Source organism: Ammospiza caudacuta, chromosome 3, assembly GCF_027887145.1.
Source record: "Ammospiza caudacuta isolate bAmmCau1 chromosome 3, bAmmCau1.pri, whole genome shotgun sequence".
Classification (NCBI taxonomy): domain Eukaryota; kingdom Metazoa; phylum Chordata; class Aves; order Passeriformes; family Passerellidae; genus Ammospiza; species Ammospiza caudacuta.
In genome coordinates this window covers 62,180,602-62,197,324 of record NC_080595.1, presented here as the reverse complement: position 1 = coordinate 62,197,324, position 16,723 = coordinate 62,180,602, and the positions used below count along the sequence as shown (strand labels likewise).

Here is a 16,723-nt window from a genome sequence, read left to right as displayed (position 1 = left end):
ATGGAATATGCATATAACTACCTATCTTCCCCAATTTACCTCATTCTTTGAGGACCATCTGTGGAATTTTCATTGTTGCTGACACACAGGGAAGACCCAGCTGTCAGGGTTCATCTCTTTGCTGTTGTGAATAAGCCTGCAGAGATACTGCACCACTGGGCACCTCAGTGACTTCTTCCCCTGCAGGCAAAGTGCATTTTCTGCTTGACATTTCCTAACTGCCAGAGGCATGGAGAACAAAAGCCCTACATCCACTCTACATCAAATTGCCCAAAGCGTTTGGGATTGCAAAAATGTAAGTGCATGCAACAAGGCTCAACCTCCTCTGGTTTTCATGAAACCTGCAGGAAGAAGATCATGATTTATTATTCATGATCGTTTGCTTTTTGCTTCTTTCTCTCCACCCTTCTTGAAAGCTTGGCCAAAAAGTCTTTCAAACTGAGCAACTGACATACATGAACCACACTTCCACTAACAGAGGTAAAAAATAATAGATGTACTATTGTTTATGTACTGTATGTACATAAACCCCCAGCACTTCAAATCAGGGCTCCCAAGGAAGGAGGTATTTAAAATATATCACATTCAAATGTAAGTGAAGGTACTGTCTTCTGCAACCAAAAGTATGGGTTATGGTCATAGTGATTGGTTTGTACTCATCAGGCAGGCTGAGAGGTTTTAGAGAGCTCCCTTCATGGTCCTGAATCTCTTAGGACTTGTGAAAATGCTGACTTTCAAAAAATACAAAATAAAAAAAAATCTAGTTTTTCTACTGTTAAGCGAGATGATATGTGTGCTGTTCACCTCATTTCAACAGGCTGACATCACATGAACAAACAAAATGTTTATATCTTCTCATCCTCAATTTTTCTTCCTCTCTTCTTTGTTTCCTATTATCACTTTATCTAATGCACAGTCTGAACATTGTCATATGTTTAGGGGTTTTTTTCCTTATAAAAGAAGCCAAAATGTTAATATAACAGTGCTTTGCATCTCAAGCTGATGATAAGCAGGGTCAAGATACTAATGTGTGATGTATTAAACAGGAGGAAAATGCAAACAGTTCAAGTGGTCCAAGAAGTTAAATTTCCTACAAGTTAAAAACATCTCCAGAAATCCGAAAGTCTTTCTTGCTTGTTCCTGTTTTCCTACCTTTTTATTTGCTCTGATTTCTTTGATGGTAATAAACATGATTTGTCTTTATGCCTGCTTGTGCAAATGATGAAAGTTATTCAAATATATCCATAGTCTCACCTTAGTGTCCCCATTTATAAAATACAGCCCACCAAATGTCAGAAAACAAAAACCTGACTTTATTTTTATATATGGAAATAGCAGCAGGTTTCTGATCTGCTTGCAGCAATGTTACTACACTAAAATGTCAGAGAAAATGATTTTTTTTTCTGGCTCAAACAGGTAATTCCAAATCAATCTTACATTTTAAAGACATGATGGTATGATATATTGCCATGTAAATGATTCTGAATAAGGCCTTACACAACACCTCATGTAGGTAGACAGTGGTGACACAGGGAAGAAAATGTAATTCTTGGGTCTCAAAATGGAGAGTAAAAATTTGATTTTTATGCTAGCACTGCTACATCTAGGAGAATTTCCAGTCTGTGGTTGGTTAATTCATTTATATGAACTTGCCATGTCTCTGATTAACTCAGAGCAAAGAGTGATGGCTGTGAAACTGAGTACTGGCTGAGTTCACTTGAAAATTTTCGCTAAAGACCAAGTCATAGGGTCTCTGCTTCCTGTACTCCTCATCAGGAAGAACTGTTACATGCTTACTGATTACTTTGGTCTTTGTACTTCTTTTGAAAATGTGTACCAAGCATATATATTAAAAAATTATCTGACTTAGAAAACTTTTTCAAAGGGTGACATGATTTCTTCTTGTTAGAACTCATCAAGATTTTTTCTGAGTTTTTAAAAGTGTAATTGTGAAATTATCAAATATTTATCCAAACATCACCCTTAGGGTTTCAGATTTTCTTCAGCAGAGCACATACTTAAAATATTTGGCTTTATAAAGTTAGGTCTTTTTCAGAAAAAAAAAAAATATGTATTCCAGAAAAAAACCTGTCTGTAATATGGCTTTATTTTCCTATAAATATTCTGAAAGAAAACCACAAGATGTTTGTTGCCTAACACTGCTTCTTGCACAAAACCCAGAGGTGTGCTGAGCTAAAACAAGAGCTGGAAACACGCCTCTGGGCTGGGGTAGATGTTGAAGTCCCTGACTGCAGGGTGGAGCAGGATTTTAGCACCAACAACTGAACAGCTATCTCACGTTAGCAGGAGAGCCTGCCTACACCAGAGCCACATCTGGGACACAATTACGGTGCAGACTTTCAGCCCAGAGTTAAGGCATTCTGGGGTCAGGCAGGGACCACCCTCCCCATGCCTCCACCCTACCCCATCTGTCAGAAGGCATTAAATTAATGCCACAGAATAGTTAGAGCTGAAAGAGACATTTCCAGTGCCCAGCTGGCTGCAGTCTAGTGTGGACTAGCTGCTGTAATCTTTCCTGAGATCATTTGCACACAACACAGTTTAGTGCTCATTCTGTTTTCCTCACTGTACAACCCAGACCCTAAATTCAATCACTACCTCTAACAAATCTATTTAAATCATTCTCTGTTCCAAGGGCTTCTGAGTTTATACTGTGCCACTTAGAAAGGTGTATGTTTTGGTGAGTTAATTGCAGGAAATAGAGCAAAGCCACTGCTTCTGGTTCCCTCATGGTCATCAGGGATGATTACTTCTGAGGTACAACAGGGAGGTACAACTGCTAAACTTAAATTGTCTTTCAAAGGTAAAAATGTTAAACCAAATTATTCTCATACACATTTTTCGTACCTTCTAGCTGGAGAAAAATCTAACCTGAGCATTTAGTGACAGCTCTTGATTTTTGTATTTGAATAAATACAGAGATGTAGACAAGAAAAAGGCCCAGGCAACAGAAACCATCCCCAGCCCTAATCTCATAATGTAATTAGGTAAGGTTTCCTTGGAGGATGGAAGTTTTCCAGACTGAAAGCTCTATGCAATCTAAGGCACTGAAATTTGTGCGATTTGTACTTAATATGTGTGGAGGGTTTTTCCCCCTTAAAGTGAGATTCAAATAATAATTTTAATTTGAAATAACAATGTAATTTGATTGATTGATTGATTGATTGATTGACTGAAGCTGCATTGTTGGCAGTTGAGTTTACCTGGTTTTGGGCCCTCTTTTAAATGTAGAATAAGAATTCTAACAAAACTGAGGAGGAAAGATCTTTACCACGTGAATGGAAAATCTAATTCAAAGCACAGATATTTCCTGCTCTTGGCGTAAAAAAAGGGTTTGTTTACTCTGTGACTGTGTTGTTCAATGAAGGCTCTTATTTAGGTTTTATTTCTATACAGCATTAAGAAGTAATTACCATACCTCTGTTTTAAGCTTTAGAATTTTTATTGGAAAAAAATATGTACTTTCAGGTAAAACCTAAGGGTTGCTGTGCTTTTAGCTTGGAGAGAAGGCTATATATCTAAATTTACATAAATCTTTCTATCCCCATATAATCCTACTAATAATTGCACTGTCTATCCAGAATTTCTGCAGAACAACTTAAATATTTTAATTAAGAAAGAGGAATCAAAACACATAATAAGCCCAAACATTTAAAAACGTGAGTTAGAGATGGTTTCTTGTTCTCTCTGTTATCATGCTCATTCTTAAATTTTTATTCCTAATTAATTACCTGGAACTCTGCCACTCCTAAAGAGTTTCAGACTTTAAAGACTTACAGTAATTTAGACTAAATCCAAAAGAAGTTTAGCTCAAAGAAATACCAATAAAACATTGTTTCTGCCTGACGTACGCCTGAAGATTTAAGATAATGCATTTACTAATAGTTAAGAAGTATAACCCTGAGGAGAAATCTCATAAAAAGCTCAGGTCAAGCAAAAACATGTTTCTTTTGGTTAAGCATCCTGGCAGTACACTCACTGTATTCCTAAGCAGCAGAGCCACTGGCAGTGGTTGTGGTCTAAAGGATGACCATAGTCTCTCAGCATAGTTGACACACTTCAAGCAGAATTAATTGGCAATTAATCATGAGCATCATTACTTCCTTATGAAAACAGTATCATCATAAATTAATATGTAACCAAATATGTATCAGGCCAAATATCTAAGGCCAAAGTGGGTAACCAATAAAGAGTTTATAGTTATTCAAGAGGAATGTACAATTTGAACAGTATAAATAATAAAGTCAGCGAAGATACTCCCATTTGTTCATGGCATCACCACTCTTGCACAGCAATGTCTATTTCTTTGAGGGCAAAATGGCAGAGGTTTTGATTCTATTGTAGAACTGCAAAGCAATTCCCTCGATCATGCAGCTAAAATAACATTAGAGTTTTTCTCCTCCTGCTTATGAGTGAGTGCGCAGCTTTGCCTGAAGACAGAACACATGAGAATTGACAGTGTGTCCCTTTCTTGTTTTGCACATGCAGAAGTACATTACCAGGAAACATGTTTTCTGAAAGTGACACTCTGACTTCTGTGAGGGGCTACCAAAAAGGACCATATGTGAGAAAAACCTTGTGTGCTCGGATACTGAGCTCCCAGAGGAGCCACCAACTTGCACATCCTGGCACCTTCAGTTTGAAGGGAAAGCAGGGGATAAAGTAAGCACAAGGCTCCCAATTTTGACAGGACAGCCTCCAGAGCAACACTCAGGAACTATTGCTCATAACCCTCTAAAAATTTGTATCTTCAGGGTTAATATACAAACATAAGAGAGCTTACAAATAAGTAGTTAAGTAACGATCACCTTAATACTATTTCCACATTTTCTCACCCAGTCAAATCCTGGTATACCCTTTTGCAGGACTTCATCACCCATCAACACATGCAAGAAGTCACACAACAAGGGTTATTTTCAGATTACATGATTCTTTTTAGAAGTCTGCAATAAAATTATACCATGGCAATTCTTTAGAAACCAAAACTGTGATTGGCACTTCATAAAACAGAAAGATACAGTTTCAGTCCCAGCAACTTAAGACACAGTAATAGAAAGGTCACAGCAGCACAGGAAGAAGGAGAAAGGGGGTTATGGTCAGTTCATCACACACCTTGTTTCTCCCACTTCTCAGGGAGAGAAGTCTTCCTCCTGCTCGAGTGTGGGGTCCCTATCATGCGTGATCTCCACGAGCTTCTCCAATGTGAGTCCATCTCATGGGCAACAGCTCTCCGCAAAGTGCTCTAAGTGGGTCACTATTCCACAGGATGCAGTCCATCAGGCACATCCTGCTCCAACAAAGGTCCTCCACAGGGTGACAGGTCCCACCAAGAAACCTGTTCCAGCATGGGCTCCTCCACAGGCTGCAAGTGGATATCTGCATCCCTGTGATCCTCCACGGGCTGCAGGAGCACAGCTGCAGATGCACAGCTCCATGGTCTGCACCAGGGGCTGCAGCAGAATCTCAGCTCCAGTACCTGCAGCAGCTCCTCTTTCCTCAGTGACCTTGGGATCAGAATAGCTGTTCCTCTTCTCACTCTGCTATTCACTAGCCACAATTACATCTGCACAATAATTCTTCTTTTTTTTCTTCTTAGATCTGTTACAGCAGAGGCATTCCCACCATTTCTGATGGGCCCAGCCTTGGCCACTGGAACATCCATCCTGGAGCCACCTGAGACTGGCTCTGCTGCACATCAGGCAAGCTTCTGGCAGCTCCTCACAGAAGCCACCCCTGTAGCCCTCCTGCCACCAGAACATTAGCCATGCAAACCCAATACAGTCTGCTATGTGGACATGGTGGAGAGGCATTTTCTGACCATTGTCTGTCTATTTTTCCACTGTTATTAATGTGGAGTTTATGAATCTATGCTTTGTTCATAGCTGTGACTACTGCGCACTGCAAGTGAAAGCAAAGAGGGAGAGAGTCATAATATCATTTTCTGAAACTACCACCAGTAGCTGGGGTTGCAGATTAAAAGATTGGTACTGAAGAGAAATACTTCAGTTAGATGGGAATAGATAGTTCTGCTCCATTTAAATACCATTGGAGCAATTTAATTTGCCGTATTGAAAATCTGTTTAAGATGCTGCTACAATGTGATTTGTCTGAATTAGAAGGTTGATCTTCAGAAACAATGCCAAGATGCTAAGCAGAACCAAGCTAGGTTTGTTTTGTGATCCATCTACACAAGTCCCATCAAGAGAGATTTTACTACCTATGAGCCTGCTATTCTGGTATTTGCACAAAAGATGCTTTGGAACTGCTGATCTAAGGACAAATGCTGCTCTGAGGTGTTTTGTTGCCTGCTATGATAAGAAGTGCTAGATGTTTGGCTGCAGACTATTTTCTTATCTTTTCAGTGCCTCACCTAGACATAGGTTTACTTTAAAATCATAAATAAAGCTAAGAATAAGGAAAAAAAAATAAAGACATGGCACAAGACAAAATAGGGTTAACCAATATCAATGGTCTCCTGAAGATCACCCCACAAATTCTCTCAGAATTGGGAGGTAAAACTCAGAGGTCTTCAAAAAACTTTTACTTCCCCCTTTTCATGCTTACTTTTGGTCACATTTTAAAGTAAGACTGCTGTCATGTGACTTTTATTTAATCAAAAAGTCACACAGCACACATATTTTCCTATCACCTGCTGGCATGGTCAATACGTTGCCATAATGGACAATGTTGCTTTTATTTAGAAAACAAAAATCGAAGAAAATGGATTAAATTAACTAGACATTCAACTTTGCTGATGACAGAAGTAGGTTATTTTTGCATGTCAAGTATGGAATAAATAATGCAGTAATAACTGCATAATTTAATAATTCTTTTAGTTAAGATACACAAGTGAAATGAAAGAAGACTACCATAAAATAATTTATGTAAGAAATAGAAAGTTTGGTAGGACAGCAAAATCTGTGGTCATATATAATTTAATCTGTGGTCACAGAATGGAATAATACCTCAAGCAATTTTGCATATTAAATAATTTAGCAGAATATAAGAAAATAATGCATTTTTGTTATTTCCTCCAACAGTGCTTGGGAAACTTTTAATTTTCAGCCTGTTCAGTTACATGAATCTTAGCACTGGAAAGCCTAATGGGCCAATTCAGGCTTGCACCAAAGAGCCAGCCCTGCAGATCAAAGGGCAGATAGCTTACAAGCTCTGCAGCGTAAGATGATTGTCTGGTTGCCAATCTAATTTACTTGGGCTGAAATTGCTTTGTAGGGGAATGCATGGGAAAATATAGAACATTTGTTTATGTCAGGCTGCATGATGCAATTTGCTAGAGTTATCACATTTAGCAAAATGTAAAAGTTCAGGCCAGAGAGTAACAAGCAGTTACTGTCTGCTATCACTCAAGTTAAAAATCAGTGCCCTCATTTAGGTACTGCAGGCTACAAGCTGCCCTTCTGGCTTCCAATCAATCAGTCTCTTAAACTGGAGTCCCTTTGTATTTTCACACTGAGGTCTTTGGTATTACTAAAGCATTCCACTGTCAAAAAGCACAGTTACCCATGGCAACATGTTTTTTAGAGTTTTTACTTCCTTATCAGTTTGCCCCAAAACAGAACATGAAGATTAACTGGCAGCTGCTGGTATTTCTAATACAGGCCTTTCTTTAATAGAAAAGAGGCTCCCTCTTCTAAGGACATCAGCAATGGAAAACTTTGGTGCTATATAAAAATATGCCTAATGTAACACTTCTCAGCTAATGCTAAATAATTAAGGTTTTTTCCTGCTTTTATGATTAGCCTGTTTCACTAGTCACATCATAGGCTTAGTGCCAAAAAAATTACACAGGGCTGTGGTTGAGAGAAGATCATTTTTCCCACAGGCAATTTTTTTTTAAAAAGTATTATTTTGCAATTTTTGCTTTTATTACAGTCTCTTCTCTCCCCTGACCTTTTTGGTTCAGATATATCTCCCCTGATTCATTCATCTGGGTGTTACTTATCTAACAAAGGCTGGTGGTCTGGGTTCCCTCATCCATCAGTGGAGAGAGAGATTGAACCATACACAGGATGCTTGAGCTCATACATTTCTGACAACTCCTCTAGGATGATACCAACAGCGAGTTTTGCCACTGTAAGGTCAATTAAGCAGCTGGCTCAGGCCCATAGATAAGTCAGGTTAGATGAGAGGAAGCCCCTCTCTGTGGCTGAAAATTTACTGTCTCTAATATGTTGCTTGAGTATCCATACGTTGTACTGAAGAAATATTGGATTTTGACCAACAGCTTAATTCCAAGTGTGGGGATTCTTCCCCATTTCAGCAGAGCTAAACCTGCTCACACCATTCTCATAAGCAGGTTCAAATAATGCATGTGGAAGGACTGCTTTTTATAAGAACCAAAGATTCTAAGAGCTTACAAAATGCAACTACTATCCTCCTTTCCAATGCCAAATGCCCTCTACTAGATGTCCCATGTAAAAAGTTCTCTTCCAGAATCAGAAATATTTTATGCTCTCGGACACAGCCACATCACAGCATTTCTGCTGGTATTTCTCTGACTATACTAGTTCTGAAACAACCTATAAAGTTTAGAACTAAGGAAAAATGAGTTATTCTTAGAGAAAAGACATGCAGATACAAGTGACTGTACTACCCAATTTTGGGGTTTATTTTACATAAAATTCTTTTCCTACTCTTGGAGGAAAATTTAATATTTGACATGGTTTTGACTAGGGGATTATTACTAATGAAGCCTGAGGAACTACTTTTCCTGAGGAAAACACAGTGTTTTTGAAAGAAATTAAGAAAACATAGCGGGGAAATTTACAGTGTTGGAACTAGCACAGGCATGCTATGCTGAAAAGTCTCACACAAATAGATTTTGGCATGTCTGGCATGCAGGATATCCATACCAGTCTTTCACCAGTATATACTCTAAATTTCCAGTTTACACACAGCATTAAACACTTTGTCAGGTGGAGAGGGAGACCACAGGTCTACAGGATTCACAAAAAATGTAGACAGTAGAAGAAACATTGTATCTTAAGGTCTTTTAATTGCAGCAGAAAAAACAATCAAGCACATGGAAGACTTAATGTAAATGCAAAGACAGAGTCATGAATCCTTAGCAGATGCAGTTATTTGAATAAGTAATACAGTTAAATTGAAGTGACAGAAGACATGGAGTATTGAAACCTAAACTAAAGATAGTAATAAAAAAGAGCTGCATCTGTAGAACAAGCTTTGAATACAAAGCAAGACCTGTGTTCATTGAAACACTGGGAAGTATTTCTCATGAATGTGAAACAAATTTTCACTTTCTTGCTGCTGGTAAATACATTCATGATGCCTGCTCACAGCAAGGAAAAAATAAATTCAGCAAATAGGCTGAAAAAACCTATCAGCAAATAGTCTTAAAACTTGTCAAAATAGAGAGATGTGTGTCAGCACACACATATCCATACACAGTGACAATCATGAAAATCGGACATCTCAACAGTACAAAAATGACAAGACTTCAGAAAATCCAGTTGACTGTCACTGAATAACTTTTTTTTTTCCCAACTGAATGAGCAAAAAGAAAGCGACAATCCAGGTAATTTACAAGGGGGAGGATACTGCAGAGACCCATTTTCAGGGTGTGCTCCCTGGGATGATCACCTCTGTCTCTGTCAGCCCTGCTCCCAGCCTGGTGCAGTGGCGTCTCTGCCTGTGTGGGCTCTTCACACCCAGGAACCTGCCCTCAGCATGGCTTTAGCAGAGAGACAGAAATACATTTTCATGCAAAGGTAGGTGTGTGGACCTGCCTGGATGTCTGCTCTACCAGTGGATCCCGCTCTCCCTCCTTCTAAGAGGTCCTGCTGGAGTGGAGTTTCTTCCTGAGGTGCAGTTGGCGAAACCAGAGAATTTTCTTTAGGAATGTGATTAAAGGGCACATTCAAGACCAGTCGGAATAATGACATTTACAGAGAACTGCAAATAATCCCAGCAAGACATAGTCTTAAACCCATCGCCAGAAAGTCTGGGCTAATAAGTGGAATGCATTTTTCTAAGAAACCTACTTCTGAGAAAGCTCCTAGCTAACTTCTGCATGTTAGAAAAGTGAAAATCCCCTGGGTAGAGAGCCTGAGGCACACAGCACTGCCTGAAGCTCAGAGCAGCAGAACAGGTCAATGCACAGTTATAATGTTAGAATAGAGCTGCAGGAGGAGTTTGCAGACAGGCAGCCGAGTGCTCTCCATGTGAAGAGCAGCCAAAGTCCACCACTCTGGGACCACTGCAGGGCCATCCTGCAAATATCTGATTTGAATTCCTGCTATTACCTCCAAGCAAGCCCTTTCATCTGTTCTGCATATATTATTTTCAAAATTTACCTATTACCCTTACAATTAGTTCTGTTAATAGAAAATGCTCTGGGGGAAAATCCTATAGAAGTTTAATAAATTTTTAAGGAGCAACAATTCAGCCAGGTAGGCAGTTTAAAGCTGAGGAGTGATGCAAACCATTAGAGCCACAAAACCAGCTCAGTGCCAGGTTTTGGTTGTTTCCTGTATCACTATTGTCATTTATAGCATAACTGACTATTATGCCCAGGTATTGAGAAGCTGTCCTATTCTGTTTCATTTCTTAGCAGTCATGTCATTATGAGCTGTCTCTCCAGAAGTTCCTGGAGGCATTAGAAACAGAAGGCATTGTAGGGACATGTAGGAGGAAGACACAATCTCTTCCCTGAAGAGAATGTTGCAAGAAATGTGACACAAAAGAAGATTTAACAGAGAAGTTCTAAACCTGAATGTCTGTCCCTTTATTCCAGTGAAGATCTGTTCTCCATTAGTAAATGCAGAATAAGGAGAAATTACTTGTCCATGTCCTTATTCTACCTCTGAAATGAACAGAAGATTACAATCTTATCTGTTGCACAATTTACATATCACGTAGAGCAGCTTGATCAATGAAAATATGCTGTTTCCCATTACCTGTGATTCCTGGAAAGTAACATGAATATTATCTAAAGAGAAAGAAAAGACCTAAGGTCTTACATAATTTATCTTTGATTAGTTCTGAGATCTCTTGCACTAGTTATTTCTTCATCTTGTGCAAACAGAAGAAACTAAAACATTACTGCAGGTGAACCCTAAGACCCATGTGTTATCAGGTAGCCAGCTTTGGCACCATTAGATTGTATTTACAAAACGTATTTGTAAATACCTTAAATATATTCTGGTTTAAAGACAATATTTTTTTAAATAATGCATCTTTAATAGACATTAAAAACGCTTTAAATTCAGAATCTGAATTCAGAATCTGGTATTTGTTAACCAGAGACAATTAAAAGTCTTGACCTCTACCTTTAATGACAGGTCTAATTTTTTTTCAGTGTCCTTCAGTAAAATATCATGCTTTCCAGATGAAACTGATATTTAAGAAGTACTTGGTTATAAAGTGCTCAGAGCAATTTTCAAGAAGAAAGAGAATGGTGGAACATAGGAAAAAAAATTCCAATTGTGGCTGATGCACCTCCTTGAGATCCCAGGTCACCACCAGATTTACACACCAGTGTACATACTGTTGATGGCACACATTGTCCAGCAAGAGCCAAACTGAGCAGTCCAACACTCCACAGAACCATACAGGAGCACAGAAATGGCCAAAGCCAGCTCACATGTACACTGCTGAAGCAGGCTAAGTTATGCCACAGACAAATTTGCACCATGTCTACACCTCTTTTTTTCTGTCTGCAAAAATGAGATGCGTAGGTTTGTGTGAAAACTGTGCTACAGAGGGAATCCAGCATCAACATCCATGTAAGTATTTAACTAACCCGGACAGTTTGATCAGGGCAGAGAGCTCATCCGCCCTCCCCTTTGTGGAACTCAAGCTCTGTTTGCACAGCTAATATCTCCCCCAGTAGCCATAAGCCCCATCCTTTGTGTATCAGCAGGCTTTAGGAAATGTTTTATCAGTTTGCAAGAGCACATAGATACAATTCCACAACAACCCTCTATGTGGCATCTGAAAGTGCCACTTAAAGGAAAATATAAGTTGTGCCCCAGAGAAGAAAGGCTATGGAAGTGTTCCTACTTAAATCTACTCTCTTTCTGTATTCATTTTTCCCTCTCTAAAAATTTTTAAGCCACAAAATCGAATTTTCTTGCTTTTGTGAAGATGGAAAAATCACTGAGGGTTTTACTCTAATTTTTAACTTTATAAAATAGATGCTCATTTGAAAATATGACTTCTAAAACTTCAATATTTTTTAACCATTATTGTAAAAACAAAGAATATAAAATTATCCTGAAAAATCAACCAGTGTATTTCTGAGCTAAAATCTTGTTTTAGCTTCAACCAAACACTATTTTTTAAGGACTGAGCAACTGTATGTGCAGTCATGCAAAGCATTTAGAAAATAAAATCAGAAATTATAAATAATGAATACTTCCGGGGAACTTTTTTAGCAAAGCAGCAAATACCTACAACTTCCACCAAATTTAACATGAGAAGCTTGATTTCTATACTATCATCTTAAAGGTCTCTTACTTTAAAGCAGAAAAACTAGGGATCTTGACATACATATTATAACACAACAAATTCTCTATTTCATACAGTGAAAGTAGCTGTCACAAATGTGATTAAAGCTCAAGTACCTGAAGGCAGAAATTTGGGCCTTGCAATTGTTCATTCTGATAAAGTGTAGAAACATGCAATATTTCAGAGTAATTAAAAGTATTTATCATACAGACATTGATATCACATGTTAAAGTTCTCTGAATTAATTAAAAATTTCAGTCTTACTGAATGCACTGAAGAAATATGACAATTGTAACAAAACAGAAGAAGTAGAATTCTACACAATGGATCTGTGGGTTCAAAGAAAGATAAAATAAGGGCCAGAACTATCTCACTGAGCTATCCTCAGCATATTAGAAAAATAAGAATTTGTTGTTTCATTAGGTCTTCAGTATATTGCTTTTGGGGAGAAATGTGAGAATCATCTTTCCCTCAGCACTCAAGCTTTCAATTTAAAATAGAAAGAAAAGTTACAGAATGTGTTATAGGAAAACATGTTTATGCATATGAGTTTTCAAGTCACCTAGGATCCTGGTGAGCTTTGTGTGAATGTTTATTTACACATTTTCATTATTTTTTAAATAAACAGCAATGTTCATCTCTTTTTGAAATAATATTTAGGTTTTAAACTGCTGAAAACACTGGTGTGTGTTCTTATGTGATGTACCCTGGCTCCACACTGGTCATCACAAGAAAGACGACTGGAATCAAATAAGAACCTGGCCCTTTATTTAAACAAACACCACCATTTAATTATTTTTTAAATTTAAAATTACTATCTGTTCAAAAAAATTCATTAAATTCCTATATAAAAGTAAAAACTTGATGTAACATGCTTTTAGACAATTTTACTTAGTCCTTGTCAGAAATATTTACAGACACAAATAATTTTCAACCTCATTTTCTTGTGGGAGAGAGGATGAAGGTGAAAAGAACAGCAAGAAAGAGGCTCTGTCACTGTTCAAGGCAGTTTGAAGGGCACACTTGAGCAAGTTTCTGGGCTCACATACACAAACACTTGATCCATATTTGTGAATACAGGAAGAGGTCTTGTTTCCCTCCAGTAAGCAGTGAAAAAAACTTCAAAAGTGCAAGAACTGATTTGAAGTGTAACTATACTCTAAATTCCTCTAAATTTTCTGAGTCTGAATCACTCACCTTTGTCACATGATGCTTTTCATGTTGTACAGGAATCTTAAACATTTGGCACCAATATGTTGTGTCCTTGTCTGGCACAGGCACCTGTCTTAATAAAAAGGGCACAAACACAGTATTATCATAGAATCACAGAGTGGTTTGGGTTGGAAGGGACCTTAGCGGTCCAGATCCAGTTCCAATCCCCTTGCTTTAGGCAGGGACACCTTCCACTAGACCAGACTGCTCAAAGCCCCATCCCTTGAAAACTTCCAGGGATCCACAGCTTCTCTGGGCAGGGTGTTCCAAAGCCTCATCAACCTCACAGTGAAGAATTTCTTCCTTATGTTTAATCTACATATAAAAGTCACACTACTCGTTGTGTGAGTCAAGGCTTTGGCTACCGCCTTATTCCCTTCTCCACAGAAACCCACAGCATGGAGGTTTCTACATCATGTAGGAGTAACTTACGTCTTTGTTTGTCAAGTCAAAGTACGGCAAAGAGGCGGACGAGACTTCCTCTCTCTCCGGGTTCAGCAGGCGCAGACTCTTTGTACCACGATTCGATCCGTGGTAATTTTGCCCTGCTTCTCCCATATCTTTGTGGTGGTAGGCCCATATTACCCGCACTGTGCTCTCCTGAAAAATCAAAGCAGAATGTCCACAAGGGATAGGAGCAACATCTTCCTTACACAGTTCCTATAATTCCTGCAATAGCTGTGACACAGGTGTATTTAAGCAATGACAATGTATCCTAGAGGAGCAGTCATCTACCTACAGAATTTGGCCTTTGAAATAAATAATGTTTTATACTCAGTGGGTTAACTGGAAATACACAGAAATTAAATTGTTCTCTGAAAGACTCCTTCCCTAATGTAGTGAACTGAAATCATATCTTCAAATGGCAGAAAAGACTCATAAAGAAGTAACAAGCTAAATGCATTACAAACATTTCTCTAGAGATGTTACTTATTTGATCAGCAACCAGAATGTTTCCCCGCCAGACATTTTCCAGGCTCAAGTCTGTGAAGATGTGAACACCTTCAGTGAATTGTTGTCCTTAGATGTTATGGAAAATTAACATTCAATTACAGAACAGATTTACATATTAAAAATCAATCTACAGCCACTATACAGATCAGTTCTCTGTAAACGATTCTCAGATTACAAGAATGACCCTTGAGACTAAGTGCTATAATAAATCCTGAAGTGTCTCAAAATGCTAAATTATACTGAGAATTTGGAGCAGGTGTGCAAACCAGAGACCCACTGACTGCCTGGGAAACTGGTGGTTTATACAGGTGGCATTTGCTTCCTGCATTTTCAGCCTCTCATGTTGCTATAATTGCATATATTGTAAAAACACAGATAATTAATATAGTGTTTTACTCCTATAGTAATGCCTCTAAAAGAAGAAGTAAACAAGCCAAAGCAGAGAAAGCCGCCTTGCAAATCTCTCTAACCTTTCTGTCATTTCCAATACCAAAGTCATCACCTTCATGTAATTTAAGATTATGTTTAGGAAATAGCGCAGCAATCCCTAGGGCAACAGAAGAATTTACCATGACAATTATTTTACCATGGGAAGTTTTACCATAGTTTTTTTCACTCTTAATTTTGAATAAAGAAATAAAGCAAACAGACCCTTTAAATATATATTCTCCAATTTTTTAAAAAAATTGTTTTTTAGATCAATTAAAAGTTAGTGCAGAATCTTAAAAGTATTTCCCAATTTGGCCTCCCTTGAATGGTTGTAACAATGGCATATAGGACTTGATGGCGCAGAAGTATCTATTTCTATCTTGTGTACACTTGTTAGAAATTACAGAACATAATGTATTAAAGTACAAAAACAAAGAAAGCTGAAATTTAAACATAATAGTTTAAAAAAAGTAGCGCGAGTATTTTACCTGAGCAAACAGGAAAGTGAATTTCTCTAATTCTGTCCTTTTACTAAAAAGATATTTCAATTACCAGCTTAATAACCATACACACATTTATCCTGTGTTAATTATTTCATCTCTCTACATAGAGTCAGAGACTCTTACCGTTATGCTCTTGTCATTTGTGTCACAAGTGTGCAGCTCTCTGCTAAAAGCCAGTATTGTATGTGTACTGTTTTCCATGGCATATTCCAGATGGTAATCCTGTTGAGGGTCCTTCTTTAGTACTCTATTTTCATCTGTAAAATAATCCTGTTATGAAAGAAAGGTGGCCCATTATTAGAATATAATATTAAAAAGGAAACTCGATGTACAGTACTGAAGCCTTTTTCAAATCATGTAAATTTCTGCAGTGTCAGTTTTGAATTAAACATTAAATTTGAGGTGGCACTAAACTATTTTTTATACAAAATCTCCAAGAAAGAAACCCTCCTGATAAACAGCTTCAAGAATGCTTTAGGTAATTTTAGCAACATGCTGCCTGTATGCAACTGCAGAAATAAAGGTTGGATCCAGCAACCAAGAAGCTTTATTTATCATAACTGGGATGTCATGAGCTCCGGGAGAAATTAAAGAGAGAATGAAATTCACTTAATATTTGCATCAACAATAGTGTCACTCCTTTTTTTCACAACTTTTCCTATGTTTTTTTCTTTCCCACAAAAAACAAACCTCTTGAATGAACATTGACTGGAACCAGAAACCCTACGGCTTAACTAGCACGAAAAGTGCTCATTTCATACAAAAGCTGCTGGGATTAGGTTGAGGTTTTGGAAGAGGCAAGGGAGCTGTTTGTAAGAAAGATGCTTCCCATCCAGGGTTCTGCAGAGGCCCAGCACAAAGGAGTAGCATGGCAGCAATGTCAGGTCATTAACCTCCTCACCCCGGATTCCTGCAGCTGGGACCCGTCCCTCCCTCTCCTCCCACCCTGGCCACCTAGGAAGGGCTGGCCACTGCCTCAGAAGCACCTCCTCTGGTCACCCTCCTTGGGGTTTTAGGCTGTTTCTGCTTGCTTTGGGGTAGGGAAGAGTCTTTTAAGTAAGCAATGTATTTCTCATGCCAAACAGGCTACTGGCAGACACCATTAATTGTGTGGT

General features: G+C 38.3%; 1 protein-coding gene across 1 annotated transcript in view; it reads right to left on the bottom strand.

Moving 5' to 3' along the window:
- The window catches only part of MOXD1 (monooxygenase DBH like 1), a 49,606-nt gene that overhangs the window by 20,907 nt on the left and 11,976 nt on the right, over positions 1-16,723 (bottom strand). The window contains exons 2-4 of the mRNA XM_058802569.1: positions 15,732-15,878; positions 14,155-14,322; positions 13,708-13,791 (exon numbers count right to left, since the gene is read on the bottom strand). Of these exons, the coding sequence (XP_058658552.1) occupies positions 13,708-13,791; positions 14,155-14,322; positions 15,732-15,878 (399 nt within the window). The remainder of the gene's footprint in view (positions 1-13,707; positions 13,792-14,154; positions 14,323-15,731; positions 15,879-16,723) is intronic.